The sequence below is a fragment of the Nerophis ophidion genome, linkage group LG09 (assembly GCF_033978795.1).
Source record: "Nerophis ophidion isolate RoL-2023_Sa linkage group LG09, RoL_Noph_v1.0, whole genome shotgun sequence".
Classification (NCBI taxonomy): domain Eukaryota; kingdom Metazoa; phylum Chordata; class Actinopteri; order Syngnathiformes; family Syngnathidae; genus Nerophis; species Nerophis ophidion.
Window position 1 is genome coordinate 39,578,031 of NC_084619.1, and position 23,801 is coordinate 39,601,831.

At 37.9% G+C, this 23,801-nt stretch overlaps 1 protein-coding gene across 3 annotated transcripts in view; it reads left to right on the top strand.

The window, feature by feature from the left end:
- bcl11aa (BCL11 transcription factor A a) overlaps window positions 1-18,701 on the top strand; it is a 77,406-nt gene extending 58,705 nt beyond the window's left edge. For all 3 annotated transcript variants that reach the window (XM_061910989.1, XM_061910990.1, XM_061910991.1), the window contains one exon: window positions 13,203-18,701. In XM_061910989.1, coding sequence (XP_061766973.1) covers window positions 13,203-15,433 — 2,231 coding nt within the window. In that variant the 3' untranslated portion in view covers window positions 15,434-18,701. The remainder of the gene's footprint in view (window positions 1-13,202) is intronic.
- Window positions 18,702-23,801: the final 5,100 nt, after the last annotated feature.

Sequence of the window (23,801 nt, forward strand, 5' to 3'; positions counted from 1 at the left end):
AGAGATTAAGAGTTGAAAGCAGGATTCTGCATTCAGTCGTTTGTGTCAGACTCTTGTGGAAGTGAGACACACGGAGGACCACCTTCTGTCTTTCAAACCTTCCCGTCTGTCTCTCCTTGCTCACATAAGTGCTGTAATTTGGATGCTGTGTAATTTCATCATGGTGGTTTAGGGTTAAGTGGAGGCTGTCGCTGCTATCAGGGGTGCTGGCCTTCCGCATGGACATGCGAGTTTACTTGTACGCACACGTGCTTACTGCCACAGTCCACATGCTTCTACAAAGGTCACCATCCATTTAATTACATTTATAAACACAGTTTAAAAGTGCAGGCTTTGTCATTAGAACAGCCTTTGCAAGATGTGTTACTGTGTGTGCGTGTGCAAAAAAGCGAGAGATTGTGCACGGTATGATGGAATGAAAGAAAAAAAAAACGTTGTCACATTGGAGCTATAATTGTTAGTGTTCTATTGGCACACACGCACGCACACGCACACACACACACGCGCGCGCACACTAGATTACAAGTGAGAAAGTTGCGGATAGCACAGTCTGTAGCTCAGCGGGGGTTCTAAACACAGAGACAGAAGGTATTGATATATTCCACAAACGCACACTCACACACGGACAGACGATATTGATATTTTTTGCTCATAAGGCGAGAGAGAGAGTGTGTGCGGCTATTTAGCAGGAGCACGCACACGCAGCGTGCAATCAGACAGGGGCGAGAATATATTTTTGTTTCGTGTCATTCAAATGCATTTATATTGTCGTGCTCTGAAATGGTTGTAGATGACTGTTAGAGCTGCAGGGGTTCTATTGAAACAACTCAAATTTGTATTCCTTTTTTTAACATCTAAGGACATTTTTTGTTCTTATTTAATTCATTCTACTGAAAATATCCACTCCGGGGAAATTCAATGTATACGCTGCCGCATATATTGTGTTACACCCCACACAAAACCAGACCACACCGTCTAGGGAGGCTCGCTGAAGTTAGGGTGATTCGGTATCTTGCTCAAGGGCACGTGGGCTGTCGTCTGTAAGAAGCTCAAGTGTTTATGGGCTAAGTTAATCCTACCTTAGTTGATTTATAAGACATAGGAGGTGGACCAGGTCACAATAGTTGAAAACGATAACACACATCTCTAATATTATGTTGTTTGATTTATAGTAGTGTTTACACAGAACCCCGAGAGCCAGCCTCTTCAGCGTGTTAATATTCCATAATCACAGTCTTTCAGCTGGCTGGTCACTTTAAAGATATGTTCTGAGCATCTCCACTTTCTCTAAGGCAGGGCTTACTTTTTTTTATTTGCCCTTGCCATATTCTGAAAACAAAATGTAATTATAATTTATTCTTAACAAGATATTATTGGAATGCAATTTTTTTATGAAGTCAATACCAATATCAATAACTTCCTGCTTCTCTCGAGCGATAAACATAACTCATTTATATCCAATATTCTTTACATTTAAATGTAATTATAGTAAGAAAGACATGATTAAAAGTGGATTTTGACAAACTTGATTTGTCTAAATTAAATATCACAAAAGCATCTTCATCGACGGCAAAGAGTCGGTCATCCACCGCTAACATTTCCTTGGTAAAACTACAGATTGCTTTAGCCTTCGGTCATTCTGGCAAACTTTTTTCACTTTTTAAACACGGCAGCAAAAGCAACAAACCCCTGGCCTTTCTTTACAGCTAGCTTAGCAGCTTCTTTAGTAGCAGACGTCTTCAGAAGCTTTCTAAACACCGTTGTAGCAATGCTGACGATTCAGGTGACTAAAAAGGTTTGATGTGTTGAAGTTCAATGTTGTTGTTTTTTTTGTCACCATAACCGACCTACAGCAGAGTATGGGAAATCTTGCCTCGGAGTGTTTTACCGGAGCATTTAAAAATATATATCAATGGATTTATTGGTGTGACATCATAATGATTGCCTCAATAATTATCGTTCACATCATCCCTGGCGAAATATATTTTAACTAGTGTTGTCTTATGATTAAAATGATTAATTACTATTAATCTTTGGTTCGTGTATCTTATCAAAATGTACAGTCTACATAGGACGAAAAAATTTGTTTGCTTCTTACAAATGTCTGTTTATTAAACATTATGTTTTTCTAACTAATCCACACAAAATGGACACAAACCGACAGACACACACGCTCACCAAGAACCAAAACATTTTCCATCTTGGGTCTAATCCAGTCCTTTAGTGCTCTCTCTTTAGGATTTTTAGTGACAACTCGAAGTACCAGTGGATAAAAATAATAATTTAGTCTTGTCGAGAGACCGACCTACAGTATGAACTGAGGGTCACACGCAAGGCACTTTAATTGCGCAGAAAAAAAAAGTGCTGTTAAAGTAAATTTCCATTTACTCGTTAGCATTTTAACTTTGACAGCCTTAAAAGGGGCTGTTTGCAACATTTACACAGATGCCTAGAGGGCGCTAACTTTCCAATGTATTTTAGGCGTTATATTCTGCCCTCTTACGGCTTTTTGGACGTAATGACATAACGACGTGCGTACGTAACAAATAAACGCGCACTCGCTTAGGGTGTTGTTAGCTAATCGTTAGCTGTCATTGAATGTATATGTTGTTTTAACAACAACATGGCTGCATATTGTTTGTTGCTCCTTTTGGACTGTTTTTGTATGTATGCACGCACTCCCTGCACATATGTGTTGACGTGACAGGGTGAGTAACAGCCTGGAACACCGATCATTTTATTCGGGCCAGTAATTTTTATTTATTTAATAATCTTAGTAATTGTGAAAAATCTAAAGCGTTATAACACAAATTTGTAGTATTAAACCACTAATGGTGACATAAGCTAGATCAGGGGTCGGGAACCTTTTTGGCTGAGAGAGCCATACAAGCCAAATATTTTTAAAAAGTATTTCCGTGAGAGCCATACAACTTTATATATATTTTTTTAACACTATATGCGTGCATTTTTTAAGAAAGACCAACATTTTTAGAGTATAATAAGTCTCTTATTCTTTTTAATAACATTGTTATTCTGAGGCTAGCCAAAAATAGATAAAATACTTCTTACCATTAATGCGACTTCTTGAACAGGTGCGGTAGAAACCGGATGGATGGATGAAAATGCATGAGAATGTTCTATATTTTGAATGTTAATTTTGATACTGTGATTACCAGCGGAGTTATTCATTACTTATCGTCTTAAGCAATGTCAGCTAAAATGTATCTGAGAGCCAGGTGCAGTCATCAAAAGAGCCACATCTGGCTCGAGAGCCAAAGGTTCCCTACCCCTGAGCTAGATAATGGTGCTTTTGTTATATTTATTGCTTTAAAAAATGTGACTGCGCACAAGTTGCAAACAGCCCCTTTAACAAAAATAATACAAAAAATCCCCTTATTATTACGTACTGTATTCATAGCGATTTCCTTTGTCATATTAAAGACAAAAGCTAAGATTTCATTGTTTCTTCCAAATAGCTTAGCATATATTGACCTACATTGGATTAATTTTAATCTACAAAATGTATCCTTCAATTTTTCTGGGCTGTATTTTATAAGATGGGCTGAGTTCCATCCAAAACAGTCTTTTCAGGCAGGACACAAATGGTCTCATTTTGCTTGTTAACTGTCAGTTCTGGATTTAGTCATCCAGGAGAAATTAGTTGGGTAGTTCAATTACTGGCTGAATTTACCTTGAAGTATCTCCAATGTAGAGCAGCAGATAGAATGACACATTTACATTCGGCCAAGCTTTTGTAACAGACTTGGGCTAAACTTGATCAACAGGCATTTCTGAATTCAGACAACACTTCTGAAGAATGTGTAGTTTTCAAAATAAAGCACACAAGAAGGACAATGTGATGCCCAGATGAAAATATAAAGTATAAAACCTAATAGTCTGAGGCTTAAATATGAATGCCCAACTATATTAAGGGCCAATGCCCCTGAATCCCAGTATGCGGTCTTAATCCTGTTTTAGCAATGTTCCATGACATCAATTATTATCACATGTTTTAGATACGCATCATCCAATAATGTTTGGAAGAGACAAAGAGAGGATGGGTTGATTGAATAGAAAAAATATGGACATCAGGTATTAAAAAACAGAAGAAAGCCTGATGAGTGAAATGGTTGATAATTGGGGAAGAGCCAGATTTCTAGAGATAGACTAAATTACCGTATTTTCCAGACTATAGAGCACACTGGTATATAAACCACACCTATTTAAAAAAAAAAAAAATGTTCATATATATATTGTAAAATTAGTTATTTACACACAAATATTTTGAAATGTTTATTTACATACCTTAGTTGTTTCCAAACAGTGTGTCTTAACACAGCAGTTAAATGGATTATTGAACAAAACAGAAGTCCTTGTCATGGACCCACTAGCTGTGGAAGCTAGATCTCCACTCAGCTAAGCAGACTCAATAACTCCACAGTGACATCTTGGTGTATTTACTGGGGAATTTGTGAAAGTGGAACAATACAAACAAAATGTATTTGTAAGGTAATTACACTAACACAAAAACAAGCATATTAGCTAATGCTAACAACGGTAGCTTCATTCCATTAAGTTAGCACGTACCATTATGCATTAAAGCCTTCCTACAGACATCACACGTGACGGTTTGGTAAGTATGAATAGTTTTAGTTATATTGTAAAACTTACAAACGTTTGGAGTGATGAATGAAAAATCCATACAAATAAAAACGCTACGGACGTTTAGAAGACACACCTACATCCGGTTCTGACTTTTAAACAGCAGGAAACACTTGCAGGCATTCACCCAGGTGCACCTGCAGTGAGCAAACTCATCCAAAAGATGGCACCATGGCACAAACAATAACCATCCATCCATTTTCTACCGCTTATTCCCTTTCGGGGTCGCGGGGGGCGCTGGCGCCTATCTCAGCTACAATCGGGCGGAAGGCGGGGTACACCCTGGACAAGTCGCCACCTCATCGCAGGGCCACAAACAATAACACACTATTTAAATGTCTTTGCATGTGTTTAATGAAAACTATTAGCTTCATGGCCGTCAGCGAAGGAAAATCCATACATTAGCCACACTATTTTACTAGCCACAGGGTTTAAAGCGTAGAAAAAAAGTAGCGGCTTATAGTCCGGGATTTACGTTAATGCAAGGCTAAAAATTATAGACGGTCTATATAAAATTGTGGACAAGACTTGGCATCTGTGTTTGTTTGTCCCAGATGGCCTGAAATAAATTATCCAGATATTTTATAGAACAGAATGACTGGCTAAGGATCAAACAGACAGTGGTACATTCCTCAAAGAGAATGTGAAAGTATTTATGATTGGCTTCATTTTATGCTGTTTGAAATAGACAAGTACCACATAGTCGTAAACACAGAAGTGTATGCATCACACGGTCCCTTGGTTGCATTTGGACGTTCCATTATGGACAGCAAAAATCATGACAGAAGTGTTTGTCTTCTATTGCTGATTTTGGACAGATATTGTAGATGCACACACATTTTTGCTTCATGTTGCCTTTCTCAAAGTGAGTAAGTCAGGTATACCTTTTAACATCTGCTTTTGAAAATAAGGATTTTCTGATAAATAAAAAACATTCTGGAATTTCTGAGGGTGGAAGGACTACTGTTTTGCAACCATGTTATTTTACTGGTGTGCTCTTATTTAGAAGGCCTGGTATTACTGGCTACAGGATGTGTTATGCCGATGTTGTCAAGGGGTTCGGACGTTGTGCTGCTCCGGCAGTATCGCAGAGGATTTTTTTTTTCATGAAAGGTACAAAAGATTACAGGTCACTTTCACTCAGAACTAAAAGAGCAATGTCCAGCCTTTTACCAACCTAAATCAGAGTTATGAACAGTTATTAATACTCTGCATTTTAGTTTGTTTATTTATGGATTCATTGGATATCTATTGTTTTATTGATTAACTTCTGGTATTTGAGTGAAATAGACTCATTGTATTTTATTGTATAACTGATTAAGGATTTAAGGTCTCAAATTAGCTATCCAACAGATTTTTTGGTATATTATTTATGATATTGGGGCTGTGTTGCCTAAAATGTTTGTGAGTGTGTATCATTGACGTTTGTTAATGTGTCCTTTTTATACTGATGCTGCTTCACACCTGAAGTTACTAATGGATAAATATGACTTAGACATGGTATCAACCCAAGATCCAATAGAAAAGCTATCAAATTTGTATTAGGCCCCGTTTACACTTAGCCGGATAAGGTTATCAAGGGTAAATCGCACCTAACCTTATCCGTGTCCACACACAACAATGCCACCATTTAAGACCCCCGCCCCCCTCCATCCGCCGGCACAACACAACCTAAAATGCACACGTCATAGTCATCTCCAGTGTTGCTTTGTGTGCAAGTTCTTAAATGTAACTCATCTGAACAATATCCAGTGTTGTGGTATTTCAATTAAATGGAATCCAGTGTGCTGTGGGGCCCTATTGTAGTGAATCACACCTGAGACATCAGAAATTAATCAAATCTTTATTATAGACACGTAAACAATGTGATAAAGATCATTTTACATCAATCAAACAAGGGATCTAGATATCTGGTCAGGACACTCCTCACTCATTTGCCTTCACCTTCATTGTCCATTCATTTTTGGTGAATTTGTATTCTCTGGACCTAGACGTTGAGTCCACGACATACATGGCAGACAATAACTGATAGTCTGCTTTGCCAGTCCAAAAGAATTCACTGTTTTCCATAGTTTTCCCTTGACGGCCAGGTAATACAAAGCACACGCTACCTTTTTTATCACATCCACGGGAGCTCACATTCTCCTCGTCACTCTTTCCACAAATGGACAAAGTTTTTCGCTAAGTAGAATCACAGTTGACCTCGACATTCGAAAGTTCTCTTGCCGTCTGAAATGTGTCGTATCCGAAATAGCTGCAATGGCTTTCTCTTAAGGTATTCATGTGTGATTTCCACTATCGTCTGTACATGTAGAAGAAGGAGAAACACGGGCATGTCTGGATGACTCGCCTTCCTATTTCCAGTGGTTAGCCCCGAGTTACGAAACCACTTTATTATGAAGCTGGCTGTGGCGCGTTCTTTCTGACGTCACTTCCTGTGTGGAGCCCGGTCTTTCTGGCGTCACTTCCTCTCAGAACTCAGTTTGTAAACGATCAATGAGTCCATACAAAGATAAGTGTCAGAGATTCAAGAAATACACGGTGCACTTAGCCGTGTAAAAATGTGTCCGAGGAGGGGGACCTTAAACGCTGGTTTAGTGTGGCTAGAACGGGGCTTAGACTAAATAATTACTCGTTTATGGGTTAAACGACTTAGTGTAGTCCTTAGTTGAGACTGTGAGAGAGGCGTTTATTTACCAACCGCCTTTCATAGTACTTTTTTTTTTTTTGGCAAGTTTGCAAAACATATTCCTTTATTGATTGAATTAACATTCAGAAACATAGCATTGTGTCCAAACTCAAAATCACTATTTGCGATAATGAAATGCACTTGTACTCAGCATTGTCATTATCTCTCTTCACATTTTGCTCTCTCTCTTTCTCTCTCTCACGCACGCACGCACGCACGCACGCACTCACGCACTCACGCACACACACACACGCACGCACACACACACACACACACACACACACACACACACACACACACACACAAACGCACACACACACACACAAATGCGCAAGCCCGCGGAATGGAGTGAAACATGAGCCAAGCAGCCTTACTGCCTTCCTCTCCCATCTAGCACTACTTAAGTGTCCAGGCTATGCCCTTGGTTTAATTGGGCTTAATGCCTGATCTGGTCACCATAGCATGGCAGGTATTGAGTGTTAGGACATTTGTGAAACTGAGCTTGTATCTGTTCTACAGTCTCACCAGGAGCTTTGACATTTACCTGGAAGTCAAGAATCAGATGATACATCACACACACTATTTCCCTCATCTTCATCTGTGGTGCGCATAGCACATGTTTGTCATTCTGTATTTATTTTACCTTAAAGGATAATTTCACCAATCACATCTCAAGCATCGTGCCTTCATCTCTCGATCTCCACTCCGCTTTCTCACTTCATTTCTGTACCTCAGAGTGGCGGAGTTTCCCTAATGAAGTGGTTGCTGGAAGTATATTACAGAGAGACGGAGTAGAGCGGTCTACTCTAAAATCAATTAACCTTACAGTTTTGTAGAGTGCAGGGACAATAATCTCAGCTACCAGCCTAAAAGGAACATATTATTAGCTTCGGAGTTACAAAAAACACTGTACACTTGTTTTGCCTAATTTTTTCATTGACATCCCTCATTTTAACCTTGCAGGAGAACAGAAGTTGTACATTTTGGAGAGTATAACCTGCAGGAATAAGCCCAACAGAGCACATTCAACCCCTGAAAAGACTCTTAAATTAATCACTGGTTCACAAAGCATTTCGGATCATCCCCAAAATAACAGTAATGTTCACGATGGGCCTTTGCTAATAATAAAGAGTGACTTGCTCAACAAAAGTAAAACAATGAAAGATGGAATACAATTAACCATGCCTCGTCTTGATAAAGCAAATGATATTCAGGGGTTATAGCTGATGCAGGTGGCCTCAATAGTGGTAATTTGTGCCAATTTTAATGACACATAATTGAGCAGCCTCTCTTCTGGTCATGTGGGACAATTGTGTGTTGGAAAGGATGGGCAGGGAGAAATATACCGATTACAAGACAAAATGCACTGCATTCAACACACTCTGCACAATTTAGCACTTGTACTGTATATTTGTTTATCAGTATGGTGGTGCTGAAAGAATATTTACTCTGACAGATGTCACATGTCCTCTTTGCAGAAATGTTTTTCAAGTAGTTTAGATTAGATCCCTGTTGTATAACTCGTATCTTAACATCTTACCACTATTTTATGAAGATCCTATTGGGGGTTCTTTGATGGTATTTTTTGTTTTATTGGTTACAGTTAGCCATACTCTCATTTTTAAAGTTTCAGATTTAAAATGTTTTTTTTTTTAGCTGCAATGCTTGCACATTTATATTTGTCACATAGCATGTTATTTTAAGTTTCCAAATGCATTCACTGTTAATTTTTTTGTAAATAAACTAATTACTGTCTGGCTCTTTAAACAGATTTCAAGTGCATTTGTAGTACATATACAGAAATATACATAGTATTTTTTATAGATAAATGGAATTTATAAATAATACTTAAAATTATTACAATTATGGATATTACTGAAGTTCTTGCTGCGTGTCGTTCATAGTATATATATATATATATATATATATATATATATATATATATATATATATATATACGTATATATATATATATATCTATATATATATATATATATATATATATATATATACGTATATATATATATATCTATCTATCTATATATATATATATATATATATATATATATATATATATATATATATATATATATATATATATATATATATATATATATATAATATATATGTATGACTGCGGGGGTTCTCTCCAGGTACTCTGGCTACCTCCCACCTCAAAATAGATGCACCTGGGGATGGGTTGACTGGCAACACTAAATTGTCCCGAGTGTGTGAATGTGAGTGTGAATGTTGTCTGTCTATCTGTGTTGGCCCTGTGATGAGGTGGAGACTTGTCCAGGGTTAACACCGCCTTCCGTCCGAATGCAGCTGGAGTAGGCTCCAGCACACCCGGGATCCCGAGAGAGACAAGCGGTAGAGAATGGATGGATGATGGAGATATATATATATATATATATATATATATATATATATATATATATATATATATATATATATATATATATATATATATATATATATACATGTAGGTGTGGGAAAAAATCACAAGACTACTTTTTTTTCCCACACCTACATATTGCGCTCTACCACGGTATCGAGCACTATTCTCCGGATAATCCAATCAAGACATATTTATATATATATATATATATATATATATATATATATATATATATATATATATATATATATATATATACATATATATATATATATATATATACATATATATATATATATATATATATACATATATATATATATATATATATATATATATATATATATATATATATATATATATATATATATATACACATAACAGGGGTCGGCAACCTTTACCACTCAAAGAGCCATTTTGACCCGTTTCACAAAATAAAGAAAACAAGGGGAGCCACAAAACTCTTTTGAAATTTAAAATGAAATAACACTGCATACAGTGTTTTTTTTTTTTTTTTGCTTTGTGCTATGTTCAAACCAGGTGTCTCAGACATACGGCCCGCACCTTAATGATAAGTTAATGTTAGCGCGGCCCGCAAGTTTTATATGAATGCTGCTTGACAGCATCACACTTGCCAACCTTCCCAAATTTTCCGGGATACTCCCGAATGTCAGTGGAATTATACTCTTACATGTCTGCTGATTTACTCCTTAACAACAATAATAAGGAAGTGCTGTATTGACACTGCTTTTAGCGCCCTCTACATTCTGCACAAACAGCTTGTCAGTCCAGTCAAAAGTTGTATGTGGCTTCTGCAGACACACGTAAGTGACTGCAAGGCATACTTGTTCAACAACCATACAAGTCACACTGAGGGTGCCCGTTTAAACAACTTTAACATTCTTACTAATATGTGCCACACTGTGAACACACATCAAACAAAAATGACAAACACATTTTGGGAGAACATCCGCACTGTAACACAACATAAACACAACAGAACAAATAGCCAGAATCCCATGCATCCCTAACTGTTCCGGGCTACATTATACACACCCGCTCCCACCAAACACCCTGCCCCCCTCCGTGCGCCAGTTGAGGTGGGCGGGGTTGGGGGGTGGGAGAGTTAGGGATGCATGGGATTCTGGTATTTTTTTTGTTGTGTTTATGTTGTGTTACAGTGCGGATGTTCTCCCGAAATGTGTTTGTCATTCTTATTTGGTGTGGGTTCACAGGGTGGGGTACTTTAGTAAGAGTGTTAAAGTTTTTTAAATCACAACTCTCAGTGTAACCTGTATGGCTGTTGACCAAGTATGCCTTGCAGTCGCTTACGTGTGTCAACAGAGGCCGTATACTAAATGTGACCACCCGGCACTCAGATACCATGGTGTAAAAGCGGGCGCGATGACATGATTTATAGGACGTCTAAGGCATTGCCATCACAGCACGCCCTCAATATTGTTACCCGGGTGTAAATCGGAGACTGATTGCCCTGGGAGATTTCTAGGAGAGTCACTGACATCCGGGGAACCTCCCGGAAAAATCAGGGGGGTCTGCAAGTATGCAGCTGAGCCACATCAGAGTGACCAAAGAGCCGCATGCGGCTCCGGAGCCGCGGGTTGCCGACCTCTGATAAATATATACACATATATACACACTTACATTCAAACAGATATATACATACATACATATATGCAGATTCACATATATATACATATTTACACATACTTTAGGGCTTTGTATCTTTGGGTGTCCCACGATTCGATTCAATATCGTTTCTTGGGGTCACGATTTGATAATATATCGATTTTTTCGATTCGATACGATTCGATTCTCAATTCAAAAACGATGTTTTTCCGATTCAAAACGATTCTGTATTCATTCAATACATAAGATTTCAGCAGGATCTACCCCAGTCTGCTGACATGCAAGCAGAGTAGTAGATTTTTTTTAAAAGCTTTAATGATTGTAAAGGACAATGTTTTATCAACTGATTGCAATAATGTAAATTGGTTTTAACTATTAAACAAACCAAAAATCTGACTTATTTTATCTTTGTGAAAACATTGGACACAGTGTGTTGTCAAGCTTATGAGATGCGATGCAAGTGTAAGCCACTGTGACACTATTGTTTTTTTTTGTTTTTTTTATAAATGTCTAATGATAATGTCAATGAGGGATTTTTAATCACTGCTATGCTGAAATTATAACTAATATTGATACTGTTGTTGATAATATTCATTTTTGTTTCACTACTTTTGGTTTGTTTTGTGTCGTGTTTGTGTCTCCTCTCAATTGCTCTGTTTATTGCAGTTCTGAGTGTTGCTGGGTCAGGTTTGGTTTTGGAATTAGATTGAATTGTTATGGTATTGTTGTGTAGTGGTTTGTTGGATTGATTAAAAAAAATAAAAAAAAATCGATTTTTTAAAAATGAGAATCCATTCTGAATCGCACAACGTATTCGATTCGTATTCGAATCGATTTTTTCCCACACCCCTAATATACATACACATATATATGTATTTATACGTGTATCTATATGTATGTATGTATGTATGTATATATCTGTTTAAATGTATATGTATATATATATATATATATATGTATATATATATATATATATATATATATATACATGTATGTATATACATACATATATACAGATGCACATATATATACATATACATACATAGATACATATGTATACATGCACGAGCACACACGTATGCACTGCTTATTAAATTTAGATACCGTATCATGCAAAAGTTATTTGATTTCAGGAATTCATTTTCAACTCAACAGAAAAATCAGTGACTCAAGACCTGTAGTTTTCAATCGTAAAGTTTTGTTCAAAAATGTGTTTCAAACTTTGTGAGATACTACATTTGGGGTTCTTATTAGCTGGGAACATAATGATATATAATGGTCAAAATAATACATAATTAAGAAATGTATCCTTAAAATATATAAGTGTAGTTGACCTAAATATACGTATATTTAAAGTTTCACTTTTTAAATTAAGATATCATAATATTGTAACTGTTGAAATACATTTAATTTGATGGGATGCACATGTATATTCATATATATACACATACATATATATATATATATATATACATATATACATATTTATATATATGTATGTATATATATGTATATATATATGTATATGTATTTATATATATATATATATATATATATATATGTATTTTTATATATATGTATATATATATATATATATATATATATATATATATATATATATATATACACACACACATATATATATAGTCCAGTCCAATAATATTAATATTGTAATAGTCTAAAGATATAGTTCCAGAGTTGTATATAATTTCATCATATACTGTATTGCAATCGTGGTTAATCTAAGTTTACCTGCTTTTGATGTCTCTCCAAAACCAACTGTATTTTCCTTTTTCATTCCAGGCAAAGAAGAACCGACAACTTACACGTGCACTACATGTAAGCAGTCCTATGGCAGCGCCTGGTTCCTACTGCAGCACGCTCAAAACTCCCACGGTTTTCGTATCTACCTGGAAAGTGAACATGGCAGCCCTCTCACCCCACGTATGGGTGGGCCCTCCTCCATGGGTGGAGGCGCAGATTGCCCTTCTCATCCTCCTCTTCATGGCCTTCATCTGCCTCCTGATGCAAGCCCCTTCAATCTCCTCCGAATCCCAGGCTCAGGCTCGGGGGGAAGGGACAGTGTGGGAGGAGGAAGTATACTTGGGCCAGGTACTGGGTTGCTTCATCAGCGTTTCCCTCCCACGCCACCCATCTTCAGCCCCCCTCCAAGGAACCACCTGGATCACCATCACCTGAGTCCAGAAGAGCTGGCGCTGGCAGCCCACCACCCGAGTGCCTTTGACAGGGTGCTGCGCCTCAATCCTCCTCTTCCCATGGAACATCCTCCGACGATGGACTTCTCTCGGCGGCTGCGGGAGCTGGCGGGTAACACATCAGGGTCCACTCCCCCTCTATCCCCTAGCCGCCCCGGACCCATGCAGCGCTTACACCAGCCATTCCAGACAGCTGGAGGAAGCATAGGCACAGGAGGTGGAGGGGGGAACAAAACTCCATACCTTGCAACACCCCCGCCTGTGCCAGGCTCCATGCAGTCACCGGTAGGCTCTCAGACCACGCCGACCACTCCACTCAACTCTGCAGGGGCAACACCATCCTCCAACAATCCGATGAAATCAAAGTGTTGTGAGTTTTGCGGCAAAGCGTTCAAGTTTCAGAGTAATCTAATAGTGCACAGGCGAAGCCACACAGGAGAAAAGCCGTATAAATGTCATTTGTGTGACCATGCCTGCACTCAGGCGAGTAAATTGAAGCGCCACATGAAAACTCACATGCACAAATCCTCTTCACCAAACACTGGTAAGTCAGAAGATGGACTTTCGACGGCCTCCTCTCCAGAGCCTGGCACCAGTGAACACATGGGCAGTGCAAGCAACGCCCTTAAGTCAGTGGTGGCCAAACTAAAATGTGAAAACAACCGAATGCTACGTGAAAACGGAGAGGAAGAGGAGGAGGAAGAGGAAGAGGAGGAGGAAGAGGAGGAGGAGGAGGAAGAAGAGGAAGAAGAAGGAGAGGAAGAGGAAGAACATAAAGGAGAGCGGGCAGCTCGACGAAACAACAACAGCTACCATTTTAGCTTGAACCTTGATGCCACACGCCGGCATGAAAACAATGGTGGTATTGGAAGCAGACTGGGAGGCGTGACTGATGAGGGCTCCATTCCACGCTCACTCCCTGAGGTGATGCAGGGAATAGGTCTTGCAACAAGTATGCAGCATTTCAGCGAAGCCCTTAATGCACACAAACGGAATGCAATAGCCCAGGAGAACCACCTCCACCACCACCTTAATAGAGGACTTCCACAAAATCGGGAGATGTGTGAGGCTACTTCAGTGCCGGAAACAGATCGTGGAGAGGAGTGCTCCATCTCAACGGTCAACGGCCGCGGAGCATCTCCTAATGAGTCTGCCTCTGTCTGCCTTTCTAAGAAACTGCTTTTGGGCAGCCCGAGTCCACTTAGCCCATTCTCTAAGCGCATCAAGCTGGAAAAAGAATTCGACCTAGCCACTCCCACAATCCCGAACACAGAGAACGTCTACTCGCAGTGGCTGGCTGGCTATGCCGCTTCTCGACAACTCAAGGATCCCTTTCTTAACTTTGGGGATTCCAGACAATCTCCCTTCGCCTCTTCGTCCGAGCATTCCTCAGAAAACGGCAGTCTTCGCTTCTCAACTCCTCCAGGAGAACTCGATGGTGGGATGTCAGGTCGCAGTGGTACAGGCAGCGGAGGAAGCACACCTCACCTCGGAGGTCCGGGGCGGCCCAGTTCTAAGGACGGTCGAAGGAGTGACACTTGTGAATATTGTGGCAAGGTGTTCAAGAATTGTAGTAATTTGACTGTGCACCGGCGGAGCCATACAGGGGAGAGGCCATACAAGTGTGAGCTGTGCAATTACGCTTGTGCCCAGAGCTCCAAACTTACTCGTCATATGAAGACCCATGGTCAGGTGGGCAAGGATGTGTACAAGTGTGACATTTGTCAGATGCCCTTTAGTGTCTATAGCACCTTGGAGAAACACATGAAAAAATGGCACAGTGACCGTCCTTTGAGTACCGAAATAAAGTCTGAATAGAGGGTCGAACTATGGGACCTTAAACCCTGCAGCAGTCCGCCATTACCCCCTGTTTATCCCTAGACTCTTTCAGTTTTTGCCCCAACACCCAAAACTCATCGCAAACTTTCACTAGGCTGGTGGAAGATTAAGACCACGTGCTCTGCACCAGCACAGCCTGTGTTCATTTCCAATTGGATGCATGATCTGTATCGGGGCAATACTCTTGCATTGAGGCAACATTTTGAGCCTTTTTCTTGTGCAATAAATTAACATGTGTTTTATTTTATTTTTTTGAGATTTCTCTTTTATTTCTAAGAATTTGTCAGCATGCATAATATGTTTTTGATAATCAAAAAAGAAAAAACAGAAAAAAACTTGTCCTTGGTTGGTTACTTGTTGATAAATGTGTTGCTGTTTCGCTCTTGTTATGTTTTTTTTCTTTTTATTATTCAAAAAGAGAAAGGACAAGGAAGATACAGTATATCCACGCTGCAGACACTCTGTAACACATATCATGTACAGTTTTGTGTTGTTACATGGAAAATGACCATGACCCTCTTCTGGCAACCCTGGAAATGCACTTATTCTTATCTTTCTAAAAGATGCTATGTTCACACAGGGTTAAAAAAAAAAAATACTGCTTTGGTTCTATGATTAAAATGAAAATTAATGACTGTCAAATTTCAATAACACGAGAGTGACTTCAAAATGTACTATCATTTGGTTGAGTAAGAAAGAGTGCCTTTGATATCTTAACACTACATTGGCCATAGTCCTATCTGGAATAAGTTTGGGGTCACATTAGGCTCTTGAAATCACCAACAAAAGGTTCTTGCATCAAGCACCTGACTGTGACAACTCATAATCAAAAATTCTGAGTTATAGAAATAACCATTTAGCTACCTAGTACATGTTGAATGGGCTTATCTTCAGTATGCAGGTTTCAAGATAAGCATGGTACGACCTGTATTGTGTGTTATCTGAAAATGTGTTGTTTTGTTTAGAAAAATAATGATCTGTAATGTACAATCCTGAACTTGAGGGATACAAGTGACATGTCTCTAAGTTAGCACAAACCTGTGACGCTGCTTTGATTGGTGGTGCACGGAACGGACGCAGCATTAAGTAATACAAGACCAAGTGAGGCGTTAAAGAACTGAAATAAATTCAAGCTAGAAAGAGAGAAGGCTACAACAAACTTGATAATATGTGCGTGTGATAGAGAATAGAGGCATTTGCTTTCATTTCATGTTGCCTTGAATCAAAACATGGTTGGTATCTACAGTATGTACTACAGCCAAAATAAATCCATCAGACCCCACAGCTTGGTGGCCATTTTGGCTAATGGAGAGCATGTTTGGTTTGCTTTCACTTTTAACCTTTTCTGATTGTTCGCACTATTTCCAAGAAAGCACTCAACCTCGAAGTACCATCTTCTTTCTTGCATTGTTTCAAATTTTCAAGTTTAGGCGTTTACACTGAAGAGAGAAAAGGGTCCAACTAGTAAAAGCAGTAAAATACTCGGTCGACAGCCATCCCAATTGCCTAAAAATACATTTTGCACATTTGCCATTTGACCATTTGTCACTTTGTTTTTTCTAAAGAAAATCTCACAGTCTGTACATTAATTTCAACACTAGTCAAGAATGGATTATTGGGGCCATTGACAGAAATGATTCCCGTTAATTGGTTTTAATAGGCTGCATTGGGTCATTCTTGCCATCCTTTACTTCGATAATCTATAGACCTCGTCAGCTCAAGGATAAACACTCAGATGTGTTGCTCACACTGCGAGAATCTGTTTTTGTATAAATGTTCCTTTCATACGCAGTATGGAGAATAAAGGTTTTTGGAAATAATTCATCGTCTTTTAGGGTAAGCTATTAAGTTTGTTGTTGTTTCTCTTTTTCTCAGTCTTAGTGATGTTTAAGACTCTGATCACAGTACATAATAATACATTAAAAAAATACATAAAAAAGGATAAAGAAAAAGAAAAAGCAAACAAAAAACTCTGTGATGTTATGTATTTTATTTTGCCTTGGCTCTTCACAGTTCTTCAGGTTGAATACGATTTGCATTGGGGAAATGAGTAAGATTATATATAAATATATAAACAACTTAAAATCTAGGAAAATGCACATACATGTCAATTCCTTGGCTTAAACACATTTATGGTCATTTTTTTTTTTTGTATTTCTAAAACTGTATTTGAATTCCATGTTCACTTAGAGTAGGCACTATAGTATTTATATTGAGGCTCGTAATTTTAACTGTTGCTTGTTCTCTCTAAAAGGTACCATACCTTTTTTGGTAGTGGAAAAAAATCCCAAGCTGCCACGGTATATTTTTTTAATTTGGCAGGATAATATAGTACACATTATTTGTATGTTTAAAGAGATAAAAGGAAAAACCGAATACAAAAAAAGCAGCTAAAGTGCGTGGCACTGGGAGGCATTATTGGTCATAAGATGGCTACTGCTCTGTTTTCCTGTCCATAGAGGTTGTTGTACATATCTTTTTTGTTTTTTTGGTTCAGACCCTCGTTCCATCCTGCTGCCATTCTTGTACGCAGTAACACAAGCTGACATTGGCCTGTTCTGTTGTGTGCTCCTGTCTCTCTTACCCCTCCTGCCTGACAACATTCCAACATAAGGAGAGAAAAAAAATATACAAAAAAGATCATATGCAGTACATGGATTACATAAGGAAAATGGTCAAAATAAATACATTTTAAAAATAATTCAATGTTTTGCAGTTTTTTTCATTGCCAAATACAAAACGGTGCTTTATATTTAGATTGGGTAAATGTTTATATGCAAAGCATATTTAAAATTGACCTGGGAAACGTGGAGAAAAGTGTTCAAGTCGAGAATTTTTGTAAATGGCAATGTGGAATATTTTGTTAACAGCCTTTTCTATTCCTGTTCTGAGAGATGTTTGTTGTAACTTGAACTTGAACTTTATCTTTTACAATGGGAGTTGCTATTTATTATAACGTTTATGCTCTGTTCAAAACAGAGACATTGAATTGATCCTTGGTTTGTTCTCATTTTAATTTTATATTTTATGTTAAAGTATAATTTTATTCTTTTTTTGTATTTGTGGCCAATGGTCATATGGCAAACCAAGCTCTTTATTGATTACAGTTGTACTTGTTTTAAGTACCTGTTCAGTTGTAATGAGAAAACCACTGTCTGTGTTTTCTGGCAGATGTCTGCATAATCCTGTTCACACACCCATTTTGTCCCTTTATCGAAAAACAGTTAATAAAAAAAAAGTGAAAGTATGTTTGTACTTGTCCCTTATCTTCATTGTGGTTGCTAACTTCTCAATAATTTTTTATTTTCGGCATGTCCTTACCTTTACAACCTTTACAAAGCACATGCACCTACGACACTATAGTATATATCAGGGGTCTCAAATGTACGGCCCGAATAGGCTTTATCTGGCCCACAGGATGAGTTTTCTAAGTATAAAACATAACCTGAGGTTTTTGAATGAAGGAAACTGCTGTTTTAAATGTGTCCACTGGATGTCGCAATAGCAATCTTTTGTATCTTTGTAGATGATGCTACAAAAGTACAAAATAAACCAAATTTTAGTACATCAGTCGAGGATAACGATCAAACTACATAAATAACATTCTGTAATTACATTTTGATACTTGTCCAGTGTTAAAGTTCAAGTTAAAGTACCAATGATTGTCACACACACACTGGGTCTGGTGAAATTATTCTCTGCATTTGACCCATCACCCTTGATCACCCCCCTGGGAGTTGAGGGGAGCAGTGATTTTGGTGATTTAACCGCCAATTCCAACCCTTGATGGGGGTGCCAAGCAGGGAGGTAATGGGTCCCATTTTTATAGTCTTTGGTATGACTCGAGCAGGATTTGAACTCACGACCTACCAATCTCAGGGCGGACACTCTAACCACTACGCCACTGCCCGAACGGAGCTGAGATAGGGGATAAGTGGTAGAAAATGGGTGGATATTATTTTTGATCTTGATAGATTGAAAATTAATACTAATGAGTTGACTTATGAACATCATCACATAATTTATTCAGAAAATATAAGTAATGACAAATAAAGTATATGCTACTCACCGCAACTGGTAATTGTATTAAAAAAACAAGCACAACAACAAAAAACATTATGATTTGTACAATTTCAGAATGTGCTTGTTCTATTTTTAAACAAGGACAACAATTTGAAGTTGTTTTTATTTTGAAGTTATGGTGCCGGTCCGGCCCACATGGGAGTAGATTTTTCTCCATGTGGCCCCTGGTCTGAAATGAGTTTGACACCCCTGGTATATATGTTCTCATATCAATGTTAGTTGTAAAGTTAATTAAACTTTAAAATTTAAAAAGGACAAGCACTTTTTTTTGTTATTTTGCCTATCATTCATAGTCTTTATTTTTGACAAAAAAAAACAAACATGTTTTAAGTACCTGTTTAGTTGTAATGAAACATATAACACCAAGGTTGTAGCCATAAACCAGGAAGTTGAATGAGTCAGAGCTTCAAATTTTATTAAAGGTAATTCTAATTCTAATAAGCATGAAAACCAATTGACAAAAATGCACACTTTTTACGGGTTTTTTTTCTCTTTTTAAAGTACAACAACATTAGACAGCATAATTCTTTGTATTCAGACATTGGAAGCATTCCAAAATCTTTAATAATACGTCCCTAATCAATTGACATAAAATGTAAAAAACAATCTGACAGTCTTACACATTCATAAAACTGCTTTAAAAGTTTTTTAGGGTCCTGCAGAACAATATCTAAGCACCCAAACACTCAATTAACATCACAAGAACATGGTAAGGGCAAATGCCCAAAAAAAGTGCAAAAATCAAAGAACTTATTAAACGTACACAACAACAAAAACTAAACCACAGATAGCAGTACTACCAACTCTGTTCTCATTGGCAAGCTGATTTTTCAGTGTCTGAGTTCTTGGTGCTAACTGATTTTTACCCATCAGGTTTGACACAACTGATTTAGTTCCATACATCACCATAAAATTGACCCTTTAAGTCCAAAAGAGAATAATTTGTGTTGGGCTCCAGTTAGTTTGTTAAACTTGGACCCAATGAAGTTAAACCCTACCCTCGGTTAAGGTACTACACACGCAATGTCTCAATGCAAACACTTTTTTCACCTGGTTTGTTGGTGTCTCTAAGTACACCTACACAATCCTTCTTTAAATGCAGTACTGTAGTATATAATATACTACTGATAACGGCTGCTTGCATAGTCGCATGCGCACATTCACTTGACATACAGTTCTGACAGTGTGAGCACACATCTAATGGCTTCCTCTCACAGAATGTCCTTAAGCAAATATAATTATGTCCCACAGTTTGCTCAATAGCCACAAAGCCTCATAAAGCTGTCAGGATCAATCAGCACCATGTCTTCCAGCCACCATAGTCTCTTGCTCAGTTTACACATTCTTTAGCCTCTTTATCCCCAGTGCGACTTGATACTAACTCATAGAAAATCGAAGGTTCAACACACTCATATAGGATGGTGTTTGATGATGGAAATGACTTCTGCTAAAGCTGAAATATGACACAACTTGGACTTGGTCATAATGCAGTGGTTCTCAAACCTTTTTCACCAAGTACCACCTCAGAAGAAAACGTGGCTCCCCATGTCCCACCATAATGAGCAATATTTAATTTCAGTAGTGTAGTAGGCCCAAGTATTCATTAAAAACTAATTGTTTAACAAGTATATATAATATTTTTAACCACTGTAACATTAAATACAATTACAACATTAACAGTGTATTGAATATAGGAAAATAAAACATCCATCCCATTTCTTCCGCTTATCCGAAGCCCAGACTTCCCTCTCCCCAGCCACTTCGTCCAGCTCTTCCCGGGGGATCCCGAGGCGTTCCCATGCCAGCCGGGAGACATAGTCTTCCCAACGTGTCCTGGGTCTTCCCCGTGGCCTCCTACCGGTTGGACGTGCCCTGAACACCTCCCAAGGGAGGCGTTCGGGTGGCATCCTGACCAGATGCTCGAACTATCTCATCTGGCTCCTCTTGATGTGGAGGAGCAGCGGCTTTACTTTGAGCTCCCCCCGGATGGCAGAGCTTCTCCCCCTATCTCTAAGGGAGAGCCTCGCCACCCGGCGAAGGAAACTCATTTCGGCCGCTTTTACCCGTGATCTTGTCCTTTTAACCCAAAGCTCATGACCATAGGTGAGAATGGGAATGTAGATCGACCAGTAAATAGAGAACTTTGCCTTCCGGCTCATCTCCTTCACCACAACCGGTCGATACAGTGTCCGCATTACTGAATACGCCGCACCGATGCGTCTGTCGATCTCACGATCCACTCTTCCCTCACTCGTGAACAAAACTCTTAGGTACTTGAACTTCATTTTCCTACCCCAAGTGGAGGAAAATAGAACAATGGACTTTAATCAAGTGATTCTTTGGCAAACCACTTGATGAACCCTGCATACTACTAGTGGTACACCTACCATAGTTTGAGAATCCCTCTTATACTGTGTACATTTATTCATTCATACATACATATATACATATACAAATATATTTACATATATACATATATAATGTACATAGACTTATATACAGTATATATACACATGTACATATATACACATTTTCATACATATATGCATATATACATACATATACACATCTATACACATACATATATATACACATTTACATATATATATGTATATATATACATATACATATATATACACATATATAAACACACACATATTTATACATACACATATACAGTATATATGCACAAATATATATATATATATATACATATATATATATATATATATATATATATATATATATATATATATACACACACACACACACACATATATATATATATATGTGATTTATATTTATATAGCGCTTTTCTCTAGTGACTCAAAGCGCTTTACATAGTGAAACCCAATATCTAAGTTACATTTAAACCAGTATGGGTGGCACTGGGAGCAGGTGGTTAAAGTGTCTTGCCCAAGGACACAACGGCAGTGACTAGGATGGCGGAAGCGGGAATCGAACCTGCAACCCTCAAGTTGCTGGCACGGCCGCTCTACCAACCGAGCTATGCCCCCGTATATATATATATATATATATATATATGTATATATATATATATACTGTATGAATATACATATATATACATATATACACATATATATAGACATACATATATATACATATATAGATACGTATATACATATATATGTATATATATATATATATAATATATACAAATATATGTACATATATATGTATATATATATGCCTCAAAAGTATTTCATTGAATACAATTCCATTATATTACTGAATGTGTTTTTCAATGCTGGTCTTCAGATTTGCTCTTCATATTCATAATTTTTCAGATTTTTTTTTTCTGCAGGGTCATTGTTCATTAACGTCAACCTTTTATATTTAATTGTGCTCACTTTCAACTTATTGGCAGTGTTTTGGCAAATAGAGGAGGGACTACGATTATGTGAAAACATTTCAAAGCAGACAGAATAGCGCGCCATTGTTGTTCTGTATATACTGTATATGTACAATACATACAGAACAAATACTGTACTTCCAATATATGGCAAATGATTGGTAACTGACGATCTGAGTCCCTTACATATACTGTGACTTACTGAAGATGCTGTACACTACATGCTCATTATTTCATTTTTTGATATGAAAACAAGGGATTGGTAGGATGTGTGGCTCTGTTGGTTAAGCAGTGGTGCCAGAAATTTGATGTTTCCAGGTTTGAGCTCCACTTTTGCCATCCGAGTCACTGCTGTTTTGTCCTTGGGCTACATACTTTACCCTCCTGCTCCCAGTGCCACCCACACTGGTTTAAATGTAATGTAAAATATGTAGATAATGGGTTTAACTATGTAAAGCGCGTTGAGTCTCTAGAGAAAAGCGCTATATAAACATAATTCACAAATTCTCTTTAACCTAACTTTCTGATGCCTGAGCAGTTCGAGCTGTACATCGAGTTGATAGCACAATGTCTAACGCTGACCCAGGCCCGAGCCATGAGCAGGAAAGCAGTAGCTTGGACACTTTAAGCCCAAACATAAAGTACAGTTCCCTTGTGAGGAAAAACAAACAAACAAAACTGTATGTATGTTAAAAGTATACTGACCATTAGTACTAAAGTATACATGGATTTGAGAGTAGAAGCTTTCTTCCATCGAACCAACAAAAGGTAAAACACACAAGACCTGCATCCATTCTGTATTTTGTCTTTCTGTGTCTGACTAACCCAGCGGAAGCCCGGAGAGCTAATGGTTTCAAGGTTTAGGTGTGTTGGACATGAAAATATAATAAA